The 21,090-nt window shown below is 40.6% G+C and overlaps 1 protein-coding gene and 1 long non-coding RNA gene across 18 annotated transcripts in view; one reads left to right on the top strand and one right to left on the bottom strand.

Moving 5' to 3' along the window:
* LOC149125089 (uncharacterized) overlaps positions 1–1,449 on the bottom strand; it is a 40,212-nt gene extending 38,763 nt beyond the window's left edge. For all 16 annotated transcript variants that reach the window (XR_016212370.1, XR_016212368.1, XR_016212362.1 and 13 more), the window contains exon 1: positions 1,258–1,449. This is a non-coding gene — a long non-coding RNA (uncharacterized LOC149125089). The remainder of the gene's footprint in view (positions 1–1,257) is intronic.
* A 116-nt stretch (positions 1,450–1,565) lies between these two features.
* On the top strand, positions 1,566–13,313 carry CISD2 (CDGSH iron sulfur domain 2). 2 transcript variants are annotated; one of them, XR_011378330.2, is made up of 4 exons: positions 1,566–1,713; positions 9,771–9,898; positions 11,323–11,537; positions 12,824–13,313. XR_011378330.2 is itself a non-coding variant. In XM_008267552.5 (3 exons), the coding sequence occupies exons 1-3, from the start codon at positions 1,611–1,613 to the stop codon at positions 12,911–12,913; spliced, it is 408 nt and encodes a 135-aa protein (XP_008265774.1). In that variant the 5' UTR covers positions 1,566–1,610; the 3' UTR covers positions 12,914–13,313. The 2 variants fall into 2 exon arrangements, 1 of the variants encoding a protein (XP_008265774.1); XM_008267552.5 differs by lacking the exon at positions 9,771–9,898.
* The last annotated feature ends 7,777 nt before the right edge of the window (positions 13,314–21,090 follow it).

Genomic DNA, 21,090 nt, shown 5'->3' with positions numbered 1-21,090 from the left:
AAGGGAATCTAAGAAAATATCCCTGATAAATGTACAATAATTGTACATTTGGCACGTGAGATTTTTCTGTTATACTTCTAAATTGAGGTATTAGTTTAATTCTTTAAGAAAAAGCTGTCTGAAAGCCTTAAGAATATCATTCAACACAGCATGTTTTGCCTCATCAGGATGACAAAGTGTCTAAGAAACATATATTTAATAGCCTTTTCTTAACTTTTCTTCCCCACTTACAACCTACCGCTACCTCAAACAGCTCCCCAGTGGTATTTCTATATGTGATGAGCAGATATTTAGACAGCCAACAGTTCAGATAACAAGGTTGCTGGCTGAGTTGCATTATTTTCTAGATAAAGATGCTCCAGTTCCTTCTTCCCCGACGCCAAAAACAAACTCCCAAAAGAAAAACTCTAACATAAATGCCAACCTTTTAACTCTGTACACCTTCTATATTACTCTAGGTCACAGCTATGAATTTACATTCAAATATACTCATAGAATTTCCACTGTGATTTTACTTGGACAATTCTGAACAGGTTAAACCGACAGAAGATAGTTTTATCTAATTTCTGTTACCCCTCTGAACTTTTTGTTTTTGGTACAAGACAATAAAAAATTTAGTACAGAGAAAGATTGCCTTAAAATTTTTATTCTTCCTTTTCCATCTTAAAATAAAAATGCCAAAGAAAAAGTAAAAAAATAATACCGACTCTCAGTTCCTTGGTATGTGTGGTTGGTTAAGCAAACTGCAACTAACGGTATACGCCCCATGCAAGCGGCCACGGCGTCTTTCAGAGATCCTAACTTCAGCCCACATATGACACAATATAGTGGCAAGGAATGATTCAAGAGACTGAGGATGTCTCCTTTCACCCTCCAAATCTTCTTTATACTTAATAAAAGTAAGTAAAAAAGGCTTTACATTTTAGCTGAAGGCCTGCTGCACAGAGAAAACCCTAAGGCTTTGTGTTTTTCTATTACCTCGAAGAGTTTTAGTTAATGCAGAAGACATGATCTGCAAAAAGAACGGAAAATACCTAAGGCAGGCCTACTAGGGGTCTTGCCTGCGTGCCAAAAACCTTGGAGCAGGGCTGCCGCAAGTTTGCCAAGGGGCAGTTCCTGGTTTAACTTCTTTCCTTCTAGAAAAATACCCTGCCCTTGGGGTGAGGGAGCAGAATCAGGGGCCGCGGGAGCCTGGGTGAGGCTGAAGAAAGGGGCAGAGACCCCAGGGGCGAAACAGCGCCGGCGAGAGAAACTCACTTTTGAAAGACACTCGCCGTTAGAAAGCACCCACAGGCCTTATCAGCACCAGAAATCCTTCCCGCTGGCCTCCAGGGCCTCCCAGGCGGAACACGCCCACAGCGCCGGCCTTCAAACTCCAGGCTCCCAGGAAGGCCTCCCCGCTCACCTAGCAGTTCCCGCGGCGCCGCAGCCCGCCGCGCGCGCACGTGACTCGCCGTGGCCAATCGGCGCCCGGAGACTCACTTCTCGGCCCGCAGCCCCGCCCGTCGGGGCGACCGAGGCCGCGAGCGCCCGCCGGCCGCTTCCGCTCCCTGCGCAGGCGCAGCAGCTCGGCGTGGGGCTCTGGACAGGAGCGGAAGCCGCACGCCAGGATGGTGCTGGAGAGCGTGGCCCGCATCGTGAAGGTGCAGCTCCCCGCGTACCTGAAGCGGCTCCCGGTCCCGGAAAGCATTACCGGGTTCGCGCGGCTCACAGGTAACCCTCCCAGCAGCCAGGCCCCATCCTTGCACCCTCTCCACGAGGGGGTGGGGAGGGATGGTTATGAAAATCCTGGCTCTGCGGGGCGGAGCGGAGCCTGGCGAGTGGCCCGTCGCCCCGTGACCCGGTGCGCGGAGGGACGCTGCGGCGGCGGTGGATGGCGCGGCCAGCGGCTTCGTGTCCTCGGGCTGTGTCCAGCGTCGTTGGGAGGAGCGAGGTCGGTTTTTGCCGAGAAGTTGCTGAGCTGGTCGCCGGCCAGTCTGTTTCGTCTCCTTATCGCTGTCCTCAGCGTCCTTGTTTGTTGTAAGATTAGGTTATCATTGTCCGAGCCGTCTTGTTCTGTGACAGGCAGCGTCAGCCCTGGGCTGGGTGTCCCCCTCAGAGCTTTGGGTGCAGGGGGCACACACACATGTGTCTGTTCTGCTTAGAGAAGTTAGAAGGTAGCCTCCGGGTCCACAGGGTAGAGCCGACCTGCCGTGGGGGCGTCCGAGGTCCAGTCCTGGGGGCAGCTGAGGTGACGAGTTGGAGGAGAGATGCCTTACCCGGAAAGTATTCGAAGGCTGGTATGACGGGCCCAGAATTAGGAAAGGAAGCTTAATAGTTAACATACTTAACGTTCTGTAGGTAGGGTGCCTCCGATATACAAAAATGTTACAATTGGGTATTCGTAGCCAAAGGATGTAAATCTGCAGAAGGCAGTCTGTATTTGGAGACTTCCTTGGGTTGGGAGCGTTGCAGTTTGTATTGTATTGTGTGGGATACATTTGGAAACCATTCTCATTGAGTAGGATGGGGAGCAAAGAGGCAAACATAGAACTCCTGTGCCTAGCTGTTGGGAAACTGAAGCAGATCAGAACGTGTGATACTAGACTTAGTAGCTGGGAGATTTTTAGAAAGGTGTCTTTAAGATCTTCACTGTCAACGAATATTTAATCCCTGTTAAAGGCATTAAGAAAACTGATCCAAAACACTTTACTTTCTCGCTTTAAAATATATAGTAACTTCCACTTTAAAGATGTTAAATATTTAATATTCTCAGAAATGACAACTATATTTAACAAGTCTCATTATATTGTGTCTGCAGCTTAGTTCTCTGTATCTGTTCAGGAAACAAGAATGTACTGTAGTAACTGCTGTATGAGATACTCTGTTGCAGATTGGACAACAGCTGCAGGGTCTCTGGAGTACTGTGGAAGAACTTAAGGCACCCTTTTTGAGTTTCCTCTTCAGAATAGATACATTCTGAAGTATACCTAGTGACATTGGACTTTCTTGAATGAGCTACTCGTGGAATCCATAGGTAGACTTTTGAAATTAAAAGCCAGTTAAGACATTTTACCAATGCATGAAAAAGTTTAAGAGGCTGAAAAGTATTTCTGTTTTCTTCTATGGAAATTAGAGCAAAAGAAGGTTATAGTTCCCAGTATTGTCTATTATTTCCTTCCCTTTTCAGAGCTAGTTTTTTTTTTTTTTTTAAGCTGTGAACTCTCATGGTGACTCTGCACTTTTTTTATTTTTTTAAGATTTATTTATTTATTTGAAAGAGTTACATAGAGAAGGAGAGGCAGAGAGTGAGAGAGAGAGAGAGAGAGAGAGATGTCTTTCTGCTGGTTCACTCCCCAATTAGCTGCAGTGGCCAGAGCTGTGCTGATCTGAAGCCAGGAGCCAGGAGCCTCCCCCGGGTCTCCCACATGGTTGCAGGGGCCCAAGGACTTGGGCCATCTTTTACTGATTAACAGAGAGCCATAGCAGAGAGCCGGATAGGAAGTGGAGCAGTCAGGACTTGAACTGGCGCCCAGATGGGATACCAGCACTGCAGGCGGCAGCTTTATCCACTAAGGCACAGCACCAGCCCTCTGCTCTGCATTCTCACAAACACATTCAGGTCCTTAATTACCATATACTATGTTTTCGAGAGTGAACTTTTTAAGATAAATTTCTCCGCCTTTGGAAGTGTAAGTGTATTCTAATACTTTGACTTTTGAAAAGTCTCTACCTGTTATCATATAAGCTTTTTTTATTTCATTTATTTATTTTGTTCCTCCAGGTCTCCCACATGGGTGCAGGGGCCCAAGCACTTGGGCCATCTTCTACTGCTTTCCCAGGCCATTAAGCAGAGAACTGGGTGAGAAGAGGAGCAGCCGGGACTAGAACTTATACCCATATGGGATGCCAGCACTGTAGGCGGAGGCTCAGCCCACTAGTTTTTTTTTTTTTAAAGGATGTATTTATTTGAAAGAGTTTCCAGAGATAGAAGGTAAGACAGAGAGATCTTCCATGTGCTAGTTCACTCCTTAAATGGTTTACATGGGATGTTAGTGAGGCAGGTGGTGGCTTTACCATAACAGCCCAGTTCCTTTTTTTTTTTTTTTAAGATTTATTTATTTGAAAATCATAGTTACAAAGCAAGAGAAGAGAAGAGAAGGATCTTCTATCCACTGGTTCACTCCCCACATGGCACAACAGCTAGGGCTGGGCCAGGTAGAAGCCAGAAGTCAGGATCCAGGAGCTTCTTCAGGATCTCCCACATGGGTGCAGGAGCCCAAGCATTTGGGCCATCTTCTGCTGCTTTCCCAGGCCAAGAGCAGGGAGCTGGATTGGAAGCAGGGCATCTGGTAGGCTAGAACCAGCGCCCATGTTGGGTGGTGGCATCGCAGATGGCGGCTTTACTTGCTGTGCCACAATGCTAGCCCCAAATCAGATTTTTTTAAAATAAAATTATTCAGCCTTTCAGAAATAACCTTTTATATGTATATATGTTAATAAGTCCAATTCTGTAAAGAATCTAATGCTTTCCAAAAAAATTCACTTTGTTCCATTTTTTTAAAATTAAAGTATGATTTACATACAATAATCAGAGCCTTAGTGTTTAGCTGAGTAATGACAAGCAAATACACCCTTGTAGTCTCTACTGAAAATCAAAGGATTCTCCTGCTCCTTTCTAGTCTATTCATCCTCTCTAATGATTTTGATAGCATAAAGGTTTTTGAGGTTCATCTAGTAGATCGGTAATTCATTCCTTGTTACTACAGACCAGTATTCTACTCCTTGAAAATACCGTAACTGGTTTATCTATTCTGTTGGAAGACACTGGGTTACTTCCAGTTTGGGGGCTATTCATATAAAGTGCTTTGGACTTCTTGTACAAGTTTTCTTGTAGATGTATGTTTTCCAACTCTGTTCCACTTACAAATTCTTGTTTCAGAATTGGCTGTTTCAGGACAGATAGCACTAACAAACTTAAACTGTCAGTTTTGACATGTTTGTGTTATTCTGGAAAAGATACTAAAGCCTCAGACACTGATTATGTTTAGGAGTAAAGCCTTGTGGCCGGCACTGCAGCACAGAGGGTAAAGCCACCACCTGAGACGGTGGCATTCCATATGGATGCTGGCGAGTCCTGGCTGCTTCACTTCCGGTCTGCTCCCTGCTAATACACCTGACAAAGCAGCAGAGGATGGCCCAGGTCCTTAGGCCCGTTACCCACATGAAAACAGGGAAGAAGCTCCTGGCTCCTGGCTTTAGACCAGCCTAGCTCTGGCTGTTGAAGCCATCTGGGGAGTGAACCAGTGGATGGAAGATCTCTTGTGTGTCCCTTCCTCTCTCTCTCCTGTAACTCTGCCTTTAAATAAATAAATCTTAAAAAAAAAAAAAAAAAAACAGCTTTTATGTTTCTAAGAAGCATACTAATTCAAACTGGCAAAATTTCATAACTAGACTGTATTTCTGGAAATTGTTTTTTGACTTTTGAATTGGAAGACTTTTGTTGTTGCTGTTCTATTTTAAAAGCTTATACAGTGGGGCCAGTGCTATGGTGCAGTAGGATAATCCTCTGCCTGTGGTGCCAGCATCCCATATAGGTGCCGGTTCTAGTCCTGGCTGTAGCTCTTCTGATCCAGCTCTCTGCTATGGCCTGGGAAAGAAGTAGAAGATGGCCCAAGCACTTGCTCCCCTGCACCTGTGTGGGAGAGCCAGCAGAAGCCCCTGGCTCCTGGCTTCAGATTGTCTCAGCTCAGGCCATTGTGGCCATTAGGGGAGTAAACCAGTGGATGGAGGACCTCTCTTCTCTGTCTCTCCCTCTCTCTGTCTGTAACTCTACCTCTCAAATAATATATGTTAAAAAAAATCCTTTAAAAAAAAAGCCAGTGTACTTAAGTATTGACTAGCCTTTGTAGTAAAAGTATCTTTATTTAAATGTTTTCTTCCATATGGCTATTTCACAATTTATAAATTATTGAAGTATTTATTGAGCACCTACTGCGTGTCAGCCAATGTTACAGATACCCAGACTGTTTCATAATGATGAATGGAAAAGAGATTTTTTTAGTTGGTCATTAATTTTATTTTATTGGCCTTTCAGTCCTGAATTCAGTTTCTGCTGAGTTTTGAGTGATAATAGTAAAGTCATCCATTTAAAATATTCTACTTTCATCTTTTCAACAGTTAAAAAATAGAAAACATTTCTGCGTCTTAGCTGTAAATGGTACATAAGAAAATAGGATATAAAATTAACAGCAGCCAATTTGTCAAAATTATTTTTATGGTATTACTATAAGTAATCTTTAAAATTTATTTTCATCTTACTCAAAAAGTGGAGAGACAGAAAAAACTTCCATCTATTGCTTTACTTCCAAATGCCTGCAACAGCCAGGGATGGGCCTAGCCAAAGCTAGGAGACTGGAACTAAACCCAGATTTCCATGTGTCTGGCAGTGACCCAACTACGTGCTGACTCCAGGGGTGAGCATTAGCAGGAAGCTGAATCAGAAGTGGAGGACTGGGACTTGAACGGGGCATTCTGATAGAGAATGTGAGTGTCCCAAGTGACAACCACAGTGCAAGATACCCACTCCTGTATGTAAGCTTTAGCAGATTTGAAAAGGAAAAAAAAAAAAAAAACTGTCCAAATTCTGTATAATATAGTGCCTGATTGATACCCATGAGTATTTTTTTTTAAAATTATAATAGATTTTTATAATTTTTTTAATGATTCATTTTCTTATTTGAGAGAGACAGAATTCTTATCCTCTGGTTCACTCCCCAGATGCCTGCCAGGAGCCAGGAATTCAATCCAAGTTTCTGGTCTGAGTGGCAGGAACCCAGTTACTAGAGCCAAACCACTGCCTGCCACTGTGTTAGCAGGAAGCTGGTATCAAGAGCTAGTAGTGAACATAGGTCTGATAATGAGACATGGTGTCTCAACTGCTAAGCTACATGCCTGCCTCTGTTCACGTCTTGATCAGGAATAGGTTGTCATAGCCAGTTTCACTATATAGGTTGAACCTGCGCTCTCTTAAATCCAGTTGTTTTTAGGAGATACTTTCTTTGAATTGTTTCTAACCTTTCAGAAAACATGTTAAAATTTCTTTGCTACTCAGGTTGCTTTGAAATATTCCTTTCTGTCTAGATTTTGTTTCTTTGATGATGCTGGTTCTTTATTCTACTTTCTTTAGTCTTCTTGCTCATCTGAATAGTGGAACATAGAAGTTAAATATAGATACTGGGAACCTGCTCAGGATTATGTGGTCTGTTTTTTTTTTTTAAACAAGTGATTTTTCCCCCCTTTTAAATTAGAAAATGGAAATCTTCACTGATAGAGGAAGAAAGGCTTTTGGAAGTGAAAATTTTTAACTGAGGGAAAAATTAGGAAAACTCAATTGTTTTACATTCAAATTAGCAAATAACACACTGAGTGAGTACTTTTTATTTTATTTTTTTAAGATTATTTATTTAGGCCGGTGCCGCGGCTCAATAGGCTAATCCTCCACCTAGCAGTGCCGGCACACCAGGTTCTAGTCCCGGTCGGGGTGCCAGATTCTGTCCCGGTTGCCCCTCTTCCAGGCCAGTTCTCTGCTATGGCCCAGGAGTGCAGTGGAGGATGGCCCAAGTGATTGGGCCCTGCACTCCATGGGAGACCAGAAGCACCTGGCTCCTGCCTTTGGATCAGCGTGGTGTGCCGGCCGCAGCGCGCGGGCCGCAGCAGCCATTGGAGGGTGAACCAAGGGCAAAGGAAGACCTTTCTCTCTCTCTCTCTCTCACTGTCCACTCTGCCTGTCAAAAAAAAAAAAAAATAGATTATGTATTTGAAAATATTAGAGAGAGAGAGATCTTTGGTCTGCTGGTTCACTCCCCAAATGGCCACAATGGCCGGAGCTGCGTCAGGTTGAAGCCAGGGTACTGGAACTCTGTCCAGGTCTCCCACAAGGATGGCAGGGGCCCAAACTCTTGGGCTATCTTCCTCTGCTTTCCAGGAATCTGGGTCAGAAGTAGAGCAGCCAGGACTTAAATGGGCACTCATGGCATGCTGGCTTTGCAAGCAGTGGGGTAACCTGCTGCGCCACAATGCTGGCCCCTTGTAGTCTTTCAGAGACCTGTTTAGGTGTCAAGATTTGTTCAGTTTTTGCTCATTTGAGCTAGAGTTAATCACTTCTTCCTCTGCATTGCTTATATATGAGTGCCTAGAGTACACTGTACTATAATCCTCTGTGGGTCTGTATTCCATACTAGATGGAAAGCTCCTTTGTGATGGGGAGTGTTCTCTTTTTTTTTTAATTAAATTTTTTTTCAAACCCCTATGGAGGGCTGACTTTCAGTAGTCTGCAACAGGGAGGTGCTCTGCTATGGTTGAAATACAAACCCAGAAGCAGGTCTTCTATGAATAGTTTAATGCCAAGTTCCCCACAAACATGCATTGTGTGATGGGGTCAAGAGGGCACCCCCCCATTCCGGCTGCACCTTGTTTCCCAGGATGAAGGGCTTACCACACCAGACCCTAGTCCCATGGTGTGGCAGGGGACTGACTGACTGAGACCAGCTGAAGCTCCTTTGGTGCTGCTGTCCATTCCACCTGGGCAGGATTCTGGCTTAGAGGCATTTAGTCAAAAGTGATAGGGCTTTTTGTATCTTCTGTACCAGTATCACTTGGCTTATGTCAATGAGATTTTACAGTTTTTAAAGACACTGAAAGTTTTTATTAACGATTTTAAATAGTCTTTCTGAATTTTAACTTATACCGTTTCAATGGTGAACCATGAACAAAGGTAAGTCAATCTACACCTTAAAGGAGTTACCTCAAATGTCAGTTTAATGGAATTCAAACAATTTAGCTGAAATTTATGGAAGTCTTGGTTTATGTAAGTCTCTGTTAAAAGAGATGGGAGTTGACTCTTTTGTTCAGTGAGGCAGGAAACATGTGCATCACTAGCTTCAAGGTGAAATGCAATAATAGCTTTCTTTATAATAGTGCTCTACAGTTTTTACTGAGAGTTCCTACTTCAGTCATTTGTTCCTCTAAAAGTCCGATGATGTTGGACGATTTTTTTGTATGTATTTTTTGTATACCTTGGAAGTTTTTACTCTCAAATCTTTTGAGTGCATAGTTTCTCTTCATTCTTTTGATTTGAGCTTAAAGGTCCTTTTTTAGAAACCTTCTGTGATCCCTTTACCTAGCCTACCTAACAGCCAACCTAGTGCTCTGCATCAGCTTAGTCGTTTGTTCTCCTGTACCATCCTGTTTATTTCCTTCATAGGATGGTGTGCGATGATCTTTGTTTGCTTGTGTATTGTCTGGCTCTTCTAAAATGTATCCCCTAAGAGAGCAGGGACCTTACCTAACTGCCTGTCTAATAGTGATGTCCGGAATGGGGTGAGTACGGAGAAAATATTGTTGAACAAATGAATGAATGATTATAATTCCTGCTTTATGGTTAAAATAAACCCAAGTATATGAAAAACTGGATTTATACCACAGATAAACTGGAAACTAGCTGCTTATTGAAATCCTGCCCTGTGCCAGGTACTACACATTGGGTATATGGAGACAAATAAGATAGCAGCAGGTGCACTTGCATGTAACAGCGTCTCTCTACATGGTGGGTCCTTAATAATTATGTAGTAATAAAATTGAAAACACTTAATATTAGGAGACTGATCAGATTTGCTTATTCAGAAAATGCTTATTCATTTAATTGAAGATAAAAATAAAAAGGGTGGTGACTGAAAAAGTAGAAGAGGAACCTTGCTGGGGTGATGGAAATAACTTATATTTCATTTTAGGTGGTGTTTACAGGTGTATATACTTTCACAACTCCTCAAACTTACTCAACAAATTGAACTGTAAATTATGCCTCAATGAAAAGGAAATTAAACAAATTACATTATTTAGGGGCTGTAGTGGTGATCAGGTAAGTAAGGTCCCTGTTTGTGTAGATCTTATGTTGTGATTGAGGGATATGATAGGTAGCTACAGCCATTAAAATTTGTGTTTTCAAGCTATATTAAGGATTTGAGGAGATGATTGAATTATCTGGTGTATTTATTGAGTTTGAAAAGTAGGATATAGACTGTACATTAATGGCCTCATAAAAATTTTATTTGTAAAAAATTCTTCATTTACTTGAAAAGGGAGAAAGAAAGAGAAGTATATTCTATCTACTGCTTTAGTCCCCAAATGCCCTCAACAGCCAGAGCTGAGTCAGGATGAACCAGGAGCCAGAAACTCCATCTGGGTCTACTGCGTGGTGGCAGGGGCCCAAGCACTGTAGCTGTCATCTGCTACCACCTAGGATGCATCAGCAGGAAGCTGGATTGGAAGCAGACTAGCTGTGATACAGATGCAGATGACTTAACCTCTACCACAATAGCTACTTCCAGTCTCATTGTTTTTAAAGCATTTACAGCTTATATTAACATACAACAGCAAAAAAGGAAAAACAGAAATATAGCAAAATATTACCAACTCTTACTGGTAGGATTATAATTATTCCAAATGTATAATAAATGTTATTTTCTTATGTTGAAACAATAAGAATAAAAAGTTGCTGTGTGAAATACATGCCACTTTAAATTATTTCTTATATTTGCAATTTGTAGATAATATTTTCCCTTCAAAGTATTTGAGCTCAATATACATCAGGCAGGTTCTGATGTCTGATCTCATGGCGCAGTGGGTAAAGCCACCGCTTATGACGCCGGCATCCCAATATGGTCACTAGTTTGTGTCGTGGATGTTCCACTTCTCATCCAGCTCCCAGCTAGTTCGGCTGATAAAGCGGCGGAGTATGCCCAAGTGTTTGGGCCCCTGCCACCCATGTAGGAGACCAGATGAAGCTCCTGGCTCCAGTCTGGCCTAGCTTAAGCTGTTGCTGGGAAGTGAACCAGAAGATCTCTCCCTGTCTCTCCCTTTCTCTCTCTAACTCTGACTTTCATATAAGCAAGTAATTCTTTTAAAAAAGTGAAAATGTTTTCTAAGCCAATAAATTCATCACACATTGAATTTCATTTATATTTATGGTGATTGTAATTCCTGGGAAAAAAAATAAATACAAACACAAATATACTTAATGGGAGCAGTGAGATAGGATTTTTAAATAAGACCTGTTTCTAAAAATTTATGTCTCCACCTTCTTATGTGTCAGGTTAACCCATAAATAAAATAAGGTGACCGTGGGTGAAGCTTGCTTTATTGTGTTACTTAATTACAGTTTCATAGATAAGGTAAATAAGAAATTAGTACATGAAGTAAGAGATCAAAATAAGTTCATGGATGAATGTGGACTTGCTTTTTTACAACAGCGCTACAGACCCTAACAAGTCTGTATATGTTTAGTTTCAGAATGGCTCCGGCTGCTGCCATTCCTTGGTGTACTCGCACTACTTGGCTACCTTGCAGTTCGACCATTTTTCCCGAAGAAAAAACAACAGAAGGACAGCTTGATTAATCTTAAAATACAAAAGGAAAATCCAAAAGTGGTAAATGAAATCAACATCGAAGATCTGTGCCTAACTAAAGCAGCCTACTGTAGATGTTGGCGTTCTAAGACGGTAAGATGTCCATTTATACGTACACTAACATTTTGTGCAGTTATATTTGTTTGGCTTGTTAATTCCTCAGTTGTGGGGGTTCTGTGAGATGATTGTTTTCATATTGTTTATAATTCTCCTATGGTATTAAAAGTCCTTATTCCTAAGTTACAGTTTACATTTTGTGATTGATACTACCTACCTTAGAAGTGATAAAGCTGCAAGGAAGTCTGGAAACTGATGCTTTCACAATGCTTAGCGCTTGAGCAAGTAACATGTATTTTTAAAAAACTTATTTTTTTGAGAGGATATAAAGTTGAATGGAAAAGGGCTGAAGCTGTGGGTCAATAACTAATGCTCCAATCTGATGCCTGTCACTCGGTCAAGCTGGGCAGGTGGCCAGCTTGGGCTAGAGCAGATTGCTTAATTTTTAATCTCTGATCTTCAGGTTTTTGTTTTTAATCTGCCATGTATCAACATTGCAGATGTTTTTGAGGATTTCGTGAGTTGATCTATGTAAGGTGCCTTACATAGTATGAGGTAGTAAATGGTAGTTATAATTATAGATGCTTTTTAAGGAGAAAGGAATTCAAAGTGAAGAGTAGTTACTGTAGATAGTTGATGGAATCTGTCTTGTACTGCATTGATTACACGTTGAGGTTTTAAGCACAGCATCCTTTGTAATAGCAGGATTTTAAAAACTAAAGATCTGAAAGTATGGGAACAATTGTAATACAAGTGATGGGATCTTAGAAACCATTACATATCATATTCTTAAAGAATATTTAATGATCTGAGATCCTGATGTCATATAAGAAAAGCATACTATAATATGATCTTAATTTTGAAAAATGAGTACAGTAAATGCTTGGGAAAAATAGAACAAAATATTAATTGCTGTTACATATATCTGGATGGGATATGAGTGAATTTTTAAATTTAGGGTTTACATTCCATTCTTTTTACATGTAAATAAGTTGAGATGTATGCAAAAGTAGAGCATAATAGAGTCTAGGAGGTTTTTTTTTTTGACTCTTTTTTAAACCTAGTATAGTCATTCAGATGGAGTCATCCAAAGGTTTTGTGTTAAAATCTAAACCAAATAATGAATTAACTGTTTGGATTGTTAGATTTGCTGGGTATGGAAATATGGCTTGTTTAGACATAGATTATATTCATTACCTAGAAAAGGTATCTGATCATTTTTTTTGATAAGTACATGATGTTTTCTTTGTGAGAGCAAAGAAACATTTCTACTTAATGAAACATTTTTAAAATAACACTTGTAATTGTTTTTTTCTTTTTAGTTTCCTGCCTGTGATGGCTCACATAATAAACACAATGAATTGACAGGAGATAATGTGGGTCCACTAATACTGAAGAAGAAAGAAGTATAATGTACGGAATTAGGATTGGAATCAGTTGTGTGCTGTAAAGTCTTACAATATTTTCTCATCCTTTGTGTGTAGAAAATATGAAATGGTGGTCATAATTATTACCACTGGTTGAATCATTGTTTCTGCCAGTTTATTTTCTTGCTACACTAGTATTTATATTTGATACTTTATATATTCAGTCATTTATGTAGACGTTAGATTGTCAGACCTCATTCTGACTTCAAGAGTTAATGTATCTTTCAATAGTAAAATCAACATTTCTGATTTTAATTACCTGAAGAAAATCTAAATTTGGGCAGTGGGTTCAAAGCTGTTTCTTTGAATAACAATATTTCCAGCAGAATCTGTACTTTAATAAATTTTTCCGTGTTTTCTGTTAAATATATTATTTTTCATATTGCTTTGGTTTTGATCATTTGAAGTGTATCTTTTTTCACCTTTTGGTCTTACACAACCCATTCTTTTTGGATTAGGGAACATGTTACCATCAAGAATTATTTGAGTGTTCATAAAGATAAACTCCTTTAAAGAGACTATTGTCTAATTAACATGAATATCCTAATTTCAGAAAAGTAAACTGGATATAAAAATTCCAGTGAGGAACAGTTATTTACATTATAAAAGAATTGTTTGCAAAAGGCTTGTTTGTGTCTGTTAGAAAAAAAATGAGAGGGAGAGAGATTGTGTGTGTGTGTTTTGAGGCATTTGACTTGGTGACAGCTGGGATGGGGTGGCAGGAACACTTGACAGACTTCTGGACTGCTACATTTTGAAGGTCAGTTAGACAAAAATACAGCATATCTGAATTCTCATTGAAATGAAAAATAGTTTTGTTCAAACTTGTATTGATATGAACATTTCTGTCTAACAATTACATTATCTAAGGAAATACATAAAAATATTTCCAAAATATACTGGAGAATCTCTTAAAAGTTTAGAACTTTTTTTTTAGCCTACTAGTAAGAGTCTTTCAGTTCTCACATTAATAGTTACTCTTAAGTCTGTCTAATAAAGGTGTAATCCATTGAGTTAACTTTTTTTTTTTATAATTAAGGTGCAGAAGGCAGACATACATACTTAAACACTCCTACAGTAATAAAGCTAAAAGTTACTGAGCATTTCTATGTGTCAGACACTACCTAGGCATGGTGCTTGGATTATTACATGTAATATAAGGAAGTGCTATTGTGTGATCTTAGCTTTCTCATGACCAGTAGCTGGAATTTTAAAGGTGGACTTAGAAATGTGTTTGTGGTTTCTGAGAAGTTTTATAAGGTGTATGTTGAAATCTGCTGTTTTTTCCTCTCACCACAGAATATTGTGACTACTTCTTTGGCTTTGGATTTTTTTTTAAAGATTTTTTTTTTTTTTTTTTTTTTTTTTTATTTGAGAGGAAGAGTTACAGACAAGAGAGGAGGAGAGGTAGAGACAGGTCTGACATCCACTGGGTCACTGCCCAAATGGCTGCAATGGCTGGAGCTGGGCCCATCTGAAGCCAGGAGCCTCCTCCGGGTCTTCCATGTGGGTGCAGGTGCCCAGCACTTGGGCCATCTTTTACTGCTTTCCCAGGCCATTAGTAGGGAGCTAGCTGTATTGGAAGTGGAGCAGCTGGAACTCGAACCGGTGCCTTTATGGAATGCCAGTGCCACAGGCAGAGGCTTGACCTACTACGCCATAGGCACTGGTCCTGGGAATTTTTTTTGAGGCTTTTTCTTTAGCATCCTTAAATGAGCTTCACTGTCAGGTTAACCAATTTGTTTTTCCACACTTAGTCACACAACTTTAGGAAAAATCCTCATCAAAAGTCTGGATATTCTGGCTGTGGTCATGAGTGCTTTTCTTTTTGTAAAATCATTCAATGCATAGCAATATGTCTTTACACCTGTTTTGGTGGTTTCCCATACTTAAGATTTCGCAGTAGGTAAATTTACTAAAAATGTGAAGCAAGATTATGAACTTTTAATTTTGTTAGGTTACAGCACTTAAAAAATTGAAAGTGAATCCACTCATAATTTTAATAGGAAGTATGATGACCATACTCTCAGAATAAGGTTTTTATCTCCCACAGCTTTTCAGTTGAAATATGTTAAAGAACTATGCCAAATATTTTCCCACCTGTGCAAAATTTTTCAGGAGCCTGGGGCTGGAAGCTGTGGGGAGCAACTCGGACTAGACTGTTACTGGAATTAAGACTTATTCTATGCATCTGCTCTCCCACAATATGGCGCTGGGAGAGGAGGAAACAGCTTCTACACAGCTGCCTCCAGTTCAACCAATAAACAGCAGGACCTGCTCCTGATTGGAGGAGAGCAGCGTGCTCGGTGTGTGGGTAGCAGAGTTGGGATTGGTGGAAGAGGACTATAAAGGAGGAGAGAGACAACATGCACGAGGGAACATCTATCTGAAGGAACACCTGTGCAGCCCCCGAGAGAGCGGTGTGCCGCTCCCCCGCGGAAGTGGGGAAAGTGGCAGGGGGAACCGCCCTTCCATGGAGGTGGAAGGGTTGGTAGCCAACCCGGGAAGAACCAGCAGCAAACCCGGGAAGGGCCGAGCAGATAAAAGAACAGCGCAGGGTCCTGTGTCGTTCCTCCACGAAAAAGGGGAGCGACATAATGGTGCCGTGACTCGGATATGAAGCCTAGGCAGGGTTTAGTGTTGTTCCTCCATGAAGAGGGGGAGCGACAGAAGCAAGCTTTTATTTTAATAACTCCTTTATATGAGCATTATTATCAGTTGCCATCACTTGTGAAGTATGCCTTAAAAAACAACCACATGCATCTGAATCAATACAAAAGAAGTAATTTAGCTCTTGAGATACATGTCTTAGGTTTCTAGGACTTGAAAGAAACCACCCTGCTGTTAAACTGTCACATGCCTGATTTGAGGGCTGCTTCTCCTGCTTGCCGAGGGAACTACTCATGTCTTAGTCAGCAAATGAGCACCACCATTACATAAATATCGGGCATCCAAAAGTGTTAGCAGGCTTGAGGTATTAATGATTCATTCATTTGGGTAATTAAGCAAGTTGTATTATGAAAAGCACATTACAGACCAGCTTTGAGTTCAGTGCCTCAGATGATGAGTCATTAAATTGCTTTTGTATTTTGTAACCTAATTTGCTAATAAGTGTATGGGAAGCTAATTAAGCCAGTTGCTGATCTACATGGTTCTAACTTCCTCACTGTGATCCTAGTCTTCCATTAGCAATGTGCTGTCAGACTCTCTTCCTCTACAGAGAGCTAAAGATCCACTGTTTTACAGCGGCCTTAAGAAATTCTGTCAGGTATTTTATTTGACAGGTACCGGAAACCTCGTAATTCCACTGCACCCATCTAGAATTCTTCTGTGGCAGCATCACCAATCTGGAGATGATTAGGAAGGATGTTACTAATACTTGTCTTTATTCAGTTAGTGCTTCAGGTCCCCACCTTCAGTCTACTAACTGTTCACACCCAATTCTAATAAGATTAGTTATCTGATTTCTTCCTGAATTAGTCACAGGTTTGGAAAGGGTCTTTCTAGAGTCAAATGAACAACAAAATGAGACAGCTGGTAACAGGAGACAGGACCAAAAAATACAGTAAACATTAAAAGCCTATTAGACTTGAGACAATTTTTTTAATATAGGATCCTGCATACAATAGGCCCTGAGGACATCACTGTGATCCCCGATTGTACAAATGATTTAGGGATGAATTTGAATCAAGATAAGTAGTAAGTGGTAGTTAAGAAGGCAGGATATACTTTGCTTAACAGTTAACAATTTAGTGTTTGAAATGGTATATCCAGGTGGAAAATTTATGCAGACTCTATCTTGACCCATGTCTTGATATTTATAGGCTTTATCACAAGAAATTTTTCCATTCAACTGAAACTTTTGTTTTTAAATATTTATTTGAAAGGCAGAGTTACAGAGAAGGAGAGACAGATCTTCCATCTGCTAGTTCACTCCCCAGATAGCCACAAAAGGGGGTGGTGGCTGGGCCAGGCTGAAGCCAGGATGCTGGAACTCTGTCTGGGTCTCCCATGTGGGTACAGGGGCCCAAGCACTTGGACAGTCATCCACTGTTTTCCCTGGCACAATAGCAGGGAGCTGTATTGGAAATGGAGCAGCTGAGACTTGAACGCAGCAGCTTAACCCACTGTACCACAATGTCAGCCCCTCAGCTGAAACATTTTTAAAGTTTAATGAGTAATTCACTAGATGATTCGTGAAAATATGAAGAAAACTAAATAAAGCAAACTCAATGGAATCTACATAAATCATGTTAGGCGACCTCTTCTACCTTAGGGGGGATTAAGAATCACTAAAAACGTGAGCAGCAGCTCTGTGCCTGCCTCCCTGCCTTGCTGGCCATGCTGGCCCTTTGCGGCACACAGATGGATTGTAGAAGACGCTTGGAGGCTGTTTTCATTTTTTTCATAACTGATGCATCATCCGAGGTTGCGCTTTTGTTTGTCATGATAAACTTACTGTATCATGTTCAGCAAGTCAGCTAGTCTTCAGAAATGCAGTTTAGTAGTCAAGTTGCGGCAAGCATCATTTTAATGCAGTGTAACAAGTACAGTTTGTACTAGTTATTAGTAATCGTATTGTGCAAGTTGTATCAGTTGCAGTCTTGAAAGACATTGAACATCTGTTCACAAAGATATCTTTCATCCAGAGATGACATCACTGTCTTTCCCCTGGCTGAAGTGCCTGAGTCTTTGCTTACTAAAATATTCTGTTTTGAACAGTTATGGTGAGGGGTGTATTTGTGACTCTTAGAACACTAGTCAAATACATCACCACAATGTTAAGTTCCTGAGTTTTCATAAGGCTGTAATTTTCCAAAATAATATAGAAAAGGGGGAAAGAGTAGTAAATCACTTAATTATAGAGATAAACCCTGTACTAGTGAGAAAATAAAAATGTCAACAAGCAGTTTACTACAATTTCAAGCTCCCTGTAACTTTCCATTATGACCATCATACTTTCTCTGCACCATCACACATGAATCAACTGCACCCATTCAACAAAGTGAAGAAACGGAAAGCTTGGAAGTAGTCAGTCTTCAGCTCTGTAGCGTGATACTCAGAAGTGAAGTCTGCACAAAGATGGCTGCTCGAAAATGCTGCATGCAGCTATCAGGTAGCAGATTGGGAAACCCAGAGGAAATTTTTTCTGGAAAAACATGGATGACCAAAACTGACCCAAGCAGAAATTTAAAATAATAGACCAATTACAAAAATGAGAATGGAAAGTAGTTTTTTAAAAAATCCATAATTTAAAAAGTTCTAGGATTGCAAGAAGTATAATTCCAATATTAAGTAGATTATTGCAATTTTTAAAAGGAAAAATTTCCCAATTCATTTCATATCGTCAATATAGCATTACTATGAAAACTCAATAAACACAAGACCAAAAGAGCAGATCAATCTTCTACATACGAAAATACTAAGTAAAAACCTAGTACTTTTTTTAAAAAAAAAGAGCAAGCAATACATTTTGACAGTGTTGTATTTCAGGAATTCCTGGGTGTTTCAATATCAAGATATTAACAATGAATTAAAGGAGAAAAAATATGATTATATTAATAAGATTGGTGAACAATCAGGAACATTCTTCCTAATGGAAGTTCTTGAGTAAAATAGAAGTTTAAACAATATTTATGAAGATCCTTAAGTAAGCATTTTAATTTTTATTTACTTGAGAGGTGGAGAGAGAAGACAGCATTTGTCTGATGACTTACTTCCCAAATGTCTGCAAAGGACCTGAAGCCTGCAACAGGGTAGTCATTCTAGGTCTCCCACATGGGTGGCAGGGATCCAACGAGTTGAGCTATCACCTGCTGTCTTCCAAGGTGTTGCATTAGCAGGAAGTAGGAATTGGAAGCAGAACCAGAACTACTACCAAGGGGTTCCAATATGGGATGCAGCCTGTTAGGAACAGCTCCTGTAATGAATATTTTAAAGATTTATTTATTGGAAAGGCAGAGTTACAGAGAGAGAGGGAGAGATAGAGAGGTCTTCCATCTGCTGGTTCACTCCCTAAATAGCCACAGCGGCTGGAGCTGGGCCCATCCGAAGCCAGGAACCAGGAGCTTCTGGGTCTCCCAGATGGGTGCAGGGTGCCAAGCACTGGAGCCATCATAATTGCTTTCCCAGGCCATTAGCAGGGAGCTGGATTGGAAGTGGAGCAGCCGGGACTCGAACTTGTGCCCATATGATATGCTAGTGCTGCAGGCAGATGCTTAACCTATTAAGCTACAGCACCGGCCCCTCCTATAATTAATATTAAAAATTATCTTGGGGGATTTGTGACTGTAGAGTTTAAAGTGAAATAATTACAGATATAGGAAAATAGAAAACTTTTTGATATTATTTGCCTAGGAAACCACAGAGATTAGGAAAAAGGGAAGAGGGAGTTTTGGTAATATATTTAGAAATGAGGAATATACAAAATTTATGATTAAGTGCCCTGAAATGCTAATGGGAAAAATACTTCAGAGCAAAAATAATAAAAGTAAAATAAACCTACCAAGAAAAATAGAGGGGCTGGCGTTGTGGTGTACTGGGTAAAACCACCACCTGATCCTGGCATCTCATGTGGGTGCCTGTTTGAGACCTTGCTGTTTGGCTCCGAGCTGGCTCCCTGCTGTTGTGCTTGGGAAGGCAGCAGAGGATGGCCTCAGTGCTTGGGCCCCTGCACCTACGTGGGAGACTCAGAAAGAAGCTCCTGACTTCTGGCTTCAGACTGGCCCAGTTCCAGTCATTACAGCCATTTGGGGAGTGAACTATCGGAAGGAAGATTCTCTCTCAATGTGTCCCTCTCTCTGTGTAACTTGGCCTTTCAAATAAATAAATCTTTAAAAAATACAAGACCTTTAAGGAAAAAATACTATATTACCAAAGATAATTGAACAAGATTTAAACATATGAAAAAGATACTATTAAAATACACACCTGCTGAAATTATATATAAATCCAATAACATTCACTTTATAATCATATGGGTATTTAAAAATTGGATTAGTGCAGGTGTTTAGCCTAGCAGTTATTCTGTGGGTTTTGGACGTCCACATACCACATCGGAGTACCTGGGCTGGAATGCAGGCTCCCAGCTCCGGATTCCAACATCCTGCCAGGGCAGACCCCGAAAGGCTGCATGTGATGACTCCTTGCCACCTAATGTGTGACCTGGTTTGAGTTCCTGGCTTCCAGCTTTGGCCTGGCCCGGTCCTGGCCACTGGAGACATTTGGGAAGGGAACCAGTGTATGGAACTCTGTCTCTCTTAAATAAAAATAAATAAATAAAATTGGATTAAGTTATCTTAACATTCATATAGAATAATAGAAAATTGGGAAAAAAGACTTTTGAGAGGAGTTTTTCTCAGCAGGTATCAACAAATATTATAGTTACTGGAATCAAGTTAATGTAAGAAAAACAATAGTGTTCAGGACTGGTATTGTGGTGAGCAAGCTAAGGCAGCATCCCATATTGGAGTGCTGGTTTGAGTCTTGGCTACTCTGCTTCCAACCCAGTTCCCTGCTAATGGTCTTGGGAATGCAGTGGAGAATGACGTAAATGCTTGGACCCGTGCCACCCACGTAGGAGTCCTGGATGGAGTTCCTGGCTCCTGACTTCTGCCTGGTTCAACTCCAGCTGTTGTGGCCATTAGAAGAGAGAACCAGCAGATGGAAGACTTTTCTTTCTCTCCCTCTCCGCTGCTGTGCCTTTCAAATAAATAAAAAATAAATACTGAAAGGAAAACAAATTGCATTCATTAAGCAGAATGGTAGGAAAATATGGACAAAGTACCAATACATGAAAGTTTAATATGCGACAGATATGTTCGAGGAAAAACTTGGGTCCTCAATTTGCACTAACAGTTTTGATGTGATGTGATACAGTATTATTAAATACACACACACACGTATAGAATGAGAGAGAGGGAGAGAAAATAGGAGATGAAGAGAGGGAAAACCTGTGTGGCAAAAGGTAACATTTATGTGACAAAAAAGATGAAGCCAGATATCAGTAATACATCACAAATAAGGGGGAAATTGCAGTGTAAGTTACAAAGATTAAGCAAACAAAAACAAAGAAAAATACTAACTTCCATGTCTGACATGCCAGTTGGAAATTTTGTTAAGTACATGTGTGCACACATGAAGGAAAATCTAAAACGTGGATT

The sequence above is a fragment of the Oryctolagus cuniculus genome, chromosome 8 (assembly GCF_051225735.1).
Source record: "Oryctolagus cuniculus isolate XC-2025 breed Fujian yellow rabbit chromosome 8, ASM5122573v1, whole genome shotgun sequence".
In the NCBI taxonomy this organism is placed as follows: Eukaryota; Metazoa; Chordata; class Mammalia; order Lagomorpha; family Leporidae; genus Oryctolagus; species Oryctolagus cuniculus.
Note: the sequence above shows the minus strand (reverse complement) of the source record. Positions and strands in the feature narration are given on the sequence as shown.

Coding starts and splice junctions, on each gene's coding strand:
- CISD2 (XM_008267552.5), top strand. CDS start 1,611: ATGGTGCTGGAGAGCGTGGCCCGCATCGTGAAGGTGCAGCTCCCCGCG. Junction 1,714..11,322: donor CGGGTTCGCGCGGCTCACAG/GTAACCCTCCCA, acceptor GTATATGTTTAG/TTTCAGAATGGCTCCGGCTG. Junction 11,538..12,823: donor GATGTTGGCGTTCTAAGACG/GTAAGATGTCCA, acceptor TTTTCTTTTTAG/TTTCCTGCCTGTGATGGCTC.